Genomic DNA, 9,780 nt, shown 5'->3' with positions numbered 1-9,780 from the left:
AGGTACAAATGGAGGTGTTTCTATTGATAACTTGAAGCTAGCTACCACCACTAGGCACAACAGGATTAAACAAAACACTAAAATCTTACTTTAGATATTCATTGGCGCTTTTTATACCAAGCATCCCGCGGTTTCTAATCACATCAGCTGTTGCAGAAAGAAGGAATAAAAAAGTAATAGGAAGGTTATAATTAAGTTTCAAGTTTTCATTTGTATTTGTTCTAGTGCCATCATTTATCCTTAGATTTTTTAACCACTATTTCAATGGACGGAGAAGAAGATATATTATTAGAAAGAGCACTAATAGTAGATGACGAATTTTGTAAATTCAATCCTGCAGAAACTCCTACTAATGGACATGAATATCTGTTAACAGTTAGGTATGTTTTTGCTATAGGATACTTATTTAGGTAATTATTAAAAAGTAAGTGCAATGTTAATTTTACCGACGTATATTGTTTATTAGTGAAAATTCTATTATATTGCTGTTTTCTATTCAAACAACCCCCATTTATAATACAGAAATGGCTGCAAAATAAATTGCGGAAAAAATAAACGATAACTTTTTGTAACTCTTGGATCGAGTATATCTGCTATATTTAATCTTATCAGTCAGCTAAAAGTTAATTGTAATGGCTGAATACCATTACGTTGAATATTGAAAATTTTTAATTTTTGCATTTTTGCTTTATCTGTATTGAACAAATCATGTTAATTACAGAAATTAATTGCGGGGTATGTAGCACAGTTCGTAAGTGACATGTAAATAGTCTAAAGACTATTAGTTACAGTAAACTGTAACTACTCTACAGATTCAACTATTCTACTGTTAAATTAATTTAATGTTATTATTTTTTTTTTTTAAGTTTCAAAAGAAATAAATCGTCTATTTGAACTGAATCAGTGCTATTTCATGTTTTTTTTTCATGACTCACAAAAACATCACATGTCATCAGAAAAGTTCCCCCTTAAACTCAGCCCTTTGTTGATAAGAGATTGAAAATGTTTGTTTTTAATAATGACTGAGGAATAGAATAAGCCCGGTGTTTATCTTACTGGATTCCCACGCGGAGGTCCCGGTTCGAATCCAACTGACTGCCCTTACATTTTCTCTTTCTTGGAGCTGCTTACAGTGATGTGATACAGCTATTCGGTGATGAATTGTGTTGCCTACAACGAGAGAACACGGCAATGAGTGCACTGAAAAAGCTCCGGGCGCCAATGAACTCAGATGTTGACGTATCTTAAGTGAAAAAATAATAACAGGCAAACTAAAGTTTTTTTGACCATTAAGAGTTTCTAATACTGAAATGAAGTAAATTAGTTGAACTCAAATGAAAAACTGCTACCTATAAATAAATTTCGAAACTAAATTAATATTGGTAATAAATTCTTGATTATACTTCTCCTCTTAATTAATAATTTTTTCTTGGAAATTAATATTGAATATTTATAATAGAGATATCTTAAAGTTTAACTTTTAAAATACTAAAACTTTTTCCGTGCATGTAAAACTATACAAATGTTTTCAAGTTCTTGTGTGGATGTCTATCAGTTACAAATAATAATCAACAATATCTCGCCCCAACAAGTGTTCACCACTCAGGCTCTCTGAGGAACCTCTAGAAAGGGAGTAGAACTGACAGATGGGATTGGGATGACCACTCCTCGAAAGACTTAACATCAGCCTTCTCCAGAAAGGGTATTTTATCTTTCCCACTTGACTTTTACGCAGACTAAAGTAGGGAGGTCAAATGCTCCTAAGTTTGCGATCATTGGGAAAGGCTGCTTACTTTAAAGGAGGCGCCTAATACATCAAAAGCTTTCGGCATAGTAGTCACTCCTCTGCCATCCATCTTTCGGCACGAGTTTCAAGTCGTCTTGGGTGGGGTTAGATAAGTGAGGGATGCACAGTTTATTATTTTTACAACTTTAAGTGTTGTTACTTTTTATTATTATTAATTTTTTTAGGTTTAGTTCAAGTAAAAATGATTTTTTAATCCAATTTCTTTTCCAGAAATGAAGCTCGCAAATGTCCGGCTGTGATTGCAGCTCATGTTAACCGAAAGAAATTAAAACAACAAACGTTTTATGTATCGGAGGTGACTATTCTCATTAATAAGGTTTTAAGAATTACTTGATCTTAAAGCGGTTTTAGGATAGTGTTAAGAAGGCTAACGATTAATCTAAGGGAGAATCGGCTGAATGGTGAAAAGCCAATTAAAAAAAAAAAAATAAAGTAAGAATTCATACAGTAGGTTTTTGGTTTTAGTTTAAGCCCTTAAGTTTAATGGCAATAATGATAGGTCATGGAGCTAATAAAGACTAATTTATTGGAAAAAAATTTGAAATGGAGATCAACTCCTCATGTACTAAGTACAATGCGATTTCAGAATTTGAGTATTTAATGGAAATACATTTAGAGGTTCTCCACATTCGAAAAACTGTTTTTTAAAACTTTTTGTGGTTTTGTCTGACCGTGGTTAGTATAACTCATCACAGGTAGTTCAAATTTGATAGTTTATCCAAGCGCCGTTACCAAGAGACCCCCTATAATAAGGTTTGGTCAAAATCTATCAACCAAAAGGCATTTTTTCTGCAACGATTTTGGCACTTTATTGTTATTTTCTTGAAAACGATTTCAGCAATTTACTTTAAATTTGTTTACTGATGGTTCTCTTACAGGTCTAAACCTTTTATTTGAAACATTTAAGTAGGAGCCCTTTTGGTAGGGAGGGGGCATAATCGATCTAAAGTATAATTTAGTGTACTGTAAAAATAATTTACTTCAAAAATATTTAAAATTTTATTTTTATGATTTTCAATCAATAATTGTAAAAAGCAAATCTTCATTTTAGAATTCTAAACCGAAGATATCTAATTTATTTCTGCCTACTGAAGAATGGCAACGCTGGCAATGTGAAGAGTTCGAAAGAGTGAGGGCGGATGTATCAAGTATGAGAAGTTCACCACACTTTCAAAGAACTCACCATCTACAGGTGATTTTTTTACATTGCAAAATATCTTTCTCAAGTTTTTTAGAAATCATTCAATTGAAAACTATATTTGAGCACAAGCTTATTTCATGAAGTAGAAGTTCAGGAATACTGCCGAATTAGATTTTATTTTTAAGTTTTAAGCGTTTTAAGTCATGCGTCGTGCTTATTGCTAAGAGCTGAACTCATGTACAAATAAATACATTCATTTACAAAATCAGAGAATTTTATTTTATTCCAAAAGCGAATCATACCTTGTAAATATGTATAAAGCGAATCGTAAGGTGCATATATATGCACTAAATACAGAGTATTATTCATCTATCTATATATAAGTATATAAATGATAACTCAACTGCAATATGTGAAGTAAATTCAGAATAATTATCAGATACTACCAATTCTGGGCGTTATTACCTTGCCAATACCATTCTCTTAGTCTTATACACTTTGTTGCAGTCTAAAACGTCTACAATTTCAATGCGTTTCAAACTATAACGTTTTCTCAATATCTTTAATAGATATTCAAAAGTTAGCAGTGAAGGTTTTTTGAGGCTAACAGAAGATGATTGAATAACCGTTTTATTCCAGTATGGTTAACAGTAGAATTTATTTTTTTCCTTTGTAAGTTTTATATGCATTCTCCACGATCTCAAGATATTTTTCATTACCAATTATTCTGCTGAAACGGAGATATTGGTAAGCCACTATTTCCTTTTCTCGTCCACTTGTTAAGGGCTTAAAGAGCTTAGTTAAAAGATCAATGTCATATGAAATATCCCCGTAATTATTTATTCTCATAATTAAAATCTCTGACCTCTCGGCTCTCCTGAACAATTATTGGTTCACAAAGTCGACCGTTTTGAAAAAGCATCTAATTCGATTGATAAAGATTTCAGAGACGTATTAAATATATCATAAATAAGTAAATAGAATAACCATAAAGAAATCATCGTCATGGAAATTAAATGATGAGAAATAAAAACCAAAGATAGAAACTCATGTGAGAAGCTGAATAAGGACAGGGTTTTTGGGTCTATTATGCCATAATACCAATATTCTGTTGTTTATATTCTACCCTGTAAAGTTTTCCAATTTGACTGTACTACACTGGAAAGAATAACGAATTTGTCGGTATGTAAAGTTTTATATATAGTAAGGGTTGTAAACTACATATTTTCGACTTAAACTATAGGTAGCAGTTCTTTCCTTTGATCTTAAACCATAGATTATTGCCATAAGCGCCAATATAGTTCTGATAACATAAGGAGAAATGTTATAAAGACATTGTTTATGTTCAAGGTACCTGAAGACGATGCAGAAGAGGATCAGTGGTTTCAGTATTGTTTTGACATTGATTGTAAGCAAGAGAAATATCCATTACTTACGCAAGTTCTGGTTTTGAAACAGGTGCAAATTCTTTGTTTTTCTGTTTTATAATAATATTATTAACATTTAAAAACTATTTGTTTTATTTCATTTTTGCTGAACAATCTGAAATTGTAAACTTGTTAAATCACAATCGACAAATGGATATTTTTTATCAAGAGAATTGAATGGAATAAGATCAATTGAAGCATTTCACTGTTTATTTAGGACTTAAGGATTACTTTGTTCCAAACCAACGAGTACCTGCATAAAGGAGTATATTTTTTACTTGAATCAAAATGGTAAGAACAAGTAAAATGATTGCAATAAGAATCAAAAAATTAGATACGAGGAAAACCTCATAAATTTCCTAAAATTCTTCGCTAAGATTGTACTGACTGACGCCTTTAGGGAAAAAACAAAAACAACAAAAACAAATTTTATAATAACCTAGATTTTTATTATTTATATCATTGAAATTTTTAAAATCCTCATATTGAAAAAAAACAAATATCTAATGTGAAACACACTCATAACTTTTTTTTACGAAAAGTCTCATAATTTTGACGCAACATTTTTCGGAATTTTACTAGAATATTTATTTCACGAAACATTGTGTACGTGGTGAAGCCATAGAATACCAGAAACTTTAGAGAGAAGTACCTATTGAAATGACAAAAGAGAAAAATTCCTTCTCTAGAATACAGCTAAAATCAATTTGAACGAAAATCATAGCAACCTCACCTACAAGTCGTAGTCAACCATGATTTAAAGATGTGGTAGATAGATTTTTAAGAAAATTATGGAAAAAATATAAAAAAAACACGTAGTTGTAGAATTTCTATAATCAAATCTTTATTAATATTATGTGAGGGGTAGGACCAAAAAGCACAATTCTACAAAATTGCCTCTGGAAAAGAAAGCCTTACTACCTCCTTCCCATTGAATGCCCTAAAATGATTTTGACTGGAAAAATGTTACAAATCAATGTTTATTAAGTAAGTAGATAAATTTGAAAGATTATTATAGTAATTACTTTAGTGATAGCAAGAAAATAAAGTACTGTAAACTGTTATTTCCGGTCGATACATGTTGACCAGAAGGATTTTGGAGATGGAAATGGAAAAGTAGCTAATTGGGATCCAAGATTGCTGACTAAAGTGCACAGCACTCCTTGCCCTAAACTTTACTTTTACTTTATTGAAATAAAGTTAACGGCAATGAATCTCCGTAACAGGAGGTTTACAAAAAAATTCTCTTATTTACCACTGCAGGTGATATGCACGATCATGAGACGTCTTTGAGGCCCTGCTTCCTTTCTTCACATACCTTTCCGTGAAATCTAAAAGCCTTGAATCCTTCAAATTAATATACTTCGTTTATATTTGATCCACTAAGGATGTAAAAATATCAATTTGTGTGTTTAGTGGGAAATATTGTTTAAAGAAAGATAAATTTATTGTACATAGTAAGTAGTTCACCAGAATTCGTTCATCTTTTCTTGAAGCATTTGCTGGAAAAATTAGAAAATCTTTTACTACATTCATTTATGTATAGATAAATTTACTTTTAACCAAGCAAAATTCATAATCGACTGATCAGACAAAAGCATGGCGCTGCGTTGTAACGAGCAACATTCTTATTGTTCTTGCAGACTTAGTTGCGTTAATTATAGGAAGTTTTTTTATTCATATTCACTGGAAAAATGTATATAAGGTTAGCAGAATATATCTGTAGCATACAGCTTATTCTAGCACATACTTTCGGGTATGGGTCCAGAAGAGCTTTGGATAGCATAATGCTGAGGCCCCGCCGCGCAGGCAAATAATAATATTCAGCATATTTATTTGACTATGGCATGACCAGACTTCACCAGAGGTAAACGTGAAGGGCCAAATCTATCTCCATCTTCAAGCGAATTTGTGCCCGCATGATGAAAACAAGAATCTGGATTCATTTCGACTCTCTTTAGAGTTGCACAATCCTTAGCACCAATTTTTAGATGTAATATAACAATTAACGCAATTTTGGTGATAAAATCGAGCTTTGATCCACTCTTCGGGTGTTAAACCATGGCTAAAGTCAAATTATGTTTTTTATGTGTAAGATAAATAGTTCTTCATGTAATCAACTAAACTTTTACATGTTCATTCTTATTTTCATCTCTAATCGCTAAAATAAAAATTAATCTTGAAAGCGTCAAAGTGGCCAACGTCTCAGAGTTCTTCGAAAAGTAGCACTATTAATTTTAAAAATAATGAAAAAGAAATAAATTTTAGAAAGCATGAAATGTTTATAAAAGGTGATTAAACTGATATCTCAGTACTCGATCGTAGTTTCAATTGCCTTCCGAACATATTTTTGGCGTTCATAATAATTACATTTTTTTAATTTTTGTCCCATTTTGTTTTCTTAATCTTCTAGTGTAATGCGGTCAGTATAAAAATTTATTTTATTTTATTTTTTTTTTTAATAATTCATATACAAATATTTATTGGAGTTATCCCTTAAGCTTGGGTATTACTTTTGGAAATTCTCATCTTCAGGTGTGTTGTTCTCTTGGTTCATCGTCGGCACAGTCCTTCTTATTCTTTGCATGTGATGGACGATGAGGGTGTAGAATGTCTGCGCTTGCGCGCCAAATCTATCCTCCCTCAATCGGGTGTTTCTTCAAAATGTTTGAAAGCTACTGAAACATGTTAGTTGGGAAATATTTGGCTTAGTTTATAATTATAATACTATTTCTATAATTTGATGATTCATATGTGGAATTAATTCTAATTAAACATTTTATTTTATTTTATTTTTGAAATTTTGGTTGGTACAAGGGCGATTGATTTATTTACGATTTCTGTTAATTACAATGCATGCCCTCTGTTCTAAATGAAATATAAAATAGTAATTTGTGTAGTATTGTTTTTTGTTTTCAATCAACTGTGTGATTAGACTTCATTGAATGTACTGTTGGGCTTATTCTGCAATTGGTTGCAAGATGCTAAAATATTCTTCAGTCGCAATACAAGTGTCTGGCTGTATGCATTGCTGAGTTGTTTGGAAATACCTATACTACCAGATACATGTTCTACACTTCGTCGAATTGCTGTTGAAGCAGTGAATGTTCGATCTAGAATGGTAATAAAATACTTTTTAATTATTACTATATATATATTTTTTTCTCTTACTATTTATAAGAAGAATTGAATAAAAAGTCCAATTTTCAAATTTGGTGTTTTACCGCAAATAACAGTTTGACTTTTTTTTTTTAATTTAAGGCCTGTAATTATCCGAGGTTATTGATGCCCGGAGCTTTTTTCCGTGCACTGCCGGCCCCCGGAAGTATTCTCTCGTTACAGACAATACTGTCCATCTCCGGACAGTTAGATGTAAGGAGCTCCTTGGAAGAGAAAATCTGAGGGCCAGCAGCTGGATTCGAACCCGGGACCTCCGCGTGGGAATCCAATACGCGAACCGCATAGCTAATCCATTCCCTTAAGAGGTTTTTGTAAAATAACCCAACTGTGTAAGCGTCTGCCTATGTGAACCCACTAGCTTAAAACGAAAAATAACCGTAAGTTCAGATCTGTGCTACAGTACAGACATAGTGCATTAAAAAAGTGAGAGGCATTTTGAATTGGGCTTCTCCATTGCTGATGGAAGCTGTTAAAGGAGATGATTCTAAATATTGCACGTGACTGACTCATAATCACGTAGTGTTTTCATAAAATCATTATGAATATTAAATCAAAACTGCTAGCGTAATGTGAACTAAAATTCTTTAATAATTTCAGGATGCCTTTAAGAACTTTTGATGATTAGATTTTTAATCATTAAAAATCATATTTTAATTATTAAAAATGTATATTAAAAATAATAGTTTATTGTGTTATTCAATGATATCGATGAGTAAATATTATGTTCCCCCTAATTGAAATCCTTAATAGAGAGTTGTGCCACGGAAAGCTATTAATAATATCTTTCTTCTTTCCCTTTGGTAATTTCGGAAAAATATTATCTTGTCTTAATTCAAACTATGAATTTTGAACTTGAATTAATGTTATTTTAAAGTAAATAAAATTAACCACAATCATGAGTTTTTATGTAAATCAAATGGTTTGATGAAAGAATGTTCATTCAAAAACCATGAAAAGTTTACAACATTTATGTAGATTCTTTTTCTTAAATGCATATTTCAGCCTTAGCATTACTTTAGGTTTTAATCTTCTCAGGTAGTCTCTCCACACTGTTCTACGAAGGTTGCAGTGGCGAAGTTTTTCTTCTTCGTGGATAAGTCAATAGCAAAGTAATCGCGTATTTTTTTTTGGTGGGGTTGTCTATTGACTTTCTGGTTTAAGCTATGCTGATTCATATACTCTCAAATTTATATAGAAACCACTTTTTCGTACACAGTGGACATTAAAAGTGTATTTCTGGTGGAAATCTACGTACACGGTAATAATATTGCTCTTACACCTCTTTCTGGTAAGAAAAGGTTGACTACAAATTATTAGGTTACCTAGGCCGCTTTTGCTGCAGAAAAGAGATTTGTCTACTTATTTATTCGTACATACGGAACTATATTTAGTTCAAGGCAGTTTATAGAAAGAATTTATGAAACTGGTAATAAGTTCTTGGTTGTATATTGTAACTAAGTAGAATTTTGGTTTGTTTAATCCTAGTAGCAGAATATTTAATAACATGTAGATCGATTATCTACCCAAAAATATAGTAATTTTTTACCTTGGTCAAAACTAATTAATTGTATTTTTATTTTATTTTTTTCAGGACGATGAGAATGATGAACTTTTAGTAAGACTGAATTTAATAATATGCATTGTTGGAAAATATTTTAGACAAATAGATTTAGCAGATAATTGAGATTATTCATTCGTATAAAAAAATTTCCTGTTGTATTGTTTTAGAGTTTGTTTTTTATTCATTTTGCACATTACTCGAAATTCATTGTTATAAACTATTTTTTTTTATTGTATTCTTTTAGGCTTCGGTTAAAAATGTTTATATAAATGTATGGTTACAGAACTTTTGAAATAAATTAATTAAATATATAGGATTTGTAATGAATAATAAAGTACATCAAATTCAGAATTTTTTATTTTTAAAGAACTAAACAGCTACTAAATCCTAAGCGGAACTGCGACTCACTTTTCAATACGTGCCTTTCTCTTTTGCTTTATTTGAATTATTCTTTTCCACTCACCCTTATTCCTTTAGTATCCAAATGCTTCTAGTTCCCTTTCCCTACTTATTCGTATTAACCACTTCAGTTTATTCCACTTTCTTTCGTTTCGACCTTCCACAGACAATCGAACTAGCAGTACATGTTTGTCTATATCCGTACAAATACTTGTAAGAAGTTTGAAAGTATGTTACAATTCTTCAGTAACCAATTTTTATTATT

General features: G+C 31.3%; 1 protein-coding gene across 2 annotated transcripts; it reads left to right on the top strand.

Annotated features, from left to right (window-relative positions):
• The first annotated feature begins 158 nt into the window (after positions 1 to 158).
• Positions 159 to 9,427, top strand: Gem2 (Gemin 2). 2 transcript variants are annotated; one of them, XM_074120621.1, is made up of 6 exons: positions 160 to 380; positions 2,018 to 2,102; positions 2,859 to 2,999; positions 4,299 to 4,406; positions 7,311 to 7,496; positions 9,147 to 9,427. In XM_074120621.1, exons 1-6 carry the CDS (start codon positions 265 to 267, stop codon positions 9,237 to 9,239), a joined length of 729 nt encoding a protein of 242 aa, XP_073976722.1. In that variant the 5' UTR covers positions 160 to 264; the 3' UTR covers positions 9,240 to 9,427. The 2 variants fall into 2 exon arrangements, with proteins under 2 accessions (XP_073976723.1, XP_073976722.1); XM_074120622.1 differs by lacking the exon at positions 7,311 to 7,496 and having other exon boundaries at positions 159 to 380.
• The last annotated feature ends 353 nt before the right edge of the window (positions 9,428 to 9,780 follow it).

Source organism: Rhodnius prolixus, unplaced genomic scaffold (assembly GCF_049639745.1).
Source record: "Rhodnius prolixus isolate KJV_2025 unplaced genomic scaffold, Rpr scaffold_2, whole genome shotgun sequence".
NCBI lineage: Eukaryota > Metazoa > Arthropoda > Insecta > Hemiptera > Reduviidae > Rhodnius > Rhodnius prolixus.
The sequence above is the reverse complement of the archived record's forward strand: the minus strand, read 5'-3'. Positions and strand labels throughout refer to the sequence as shown.

What these genes read in the sequence shown, in the direction of transcription:
- Gem2 (XM_074120621.1), top strand. Translation starts at nt 265, where the DNA reads ATGGACGGAGAAGAAGATATATTATTAGAAAGAGCACTAATAGTAGAT. An exon ending in GAATATCTGTTAACAGTTAG is followed by an intron (nt 381 to 2,017) that starts GTATGTTTTTGC and finishes TTTCTTTTCCAG; the next exon opens with AAATGAAGCTCGCAAATGTC. An exon ending in AAAGAACTCACCATCTACAG is followed by an intron (nt 3,000 to 4,298) that starts GTGATTTTTTTA and finishes TTTATGTTCAAG; the next exon opens with GTACCTGAAGACGATGCAGA.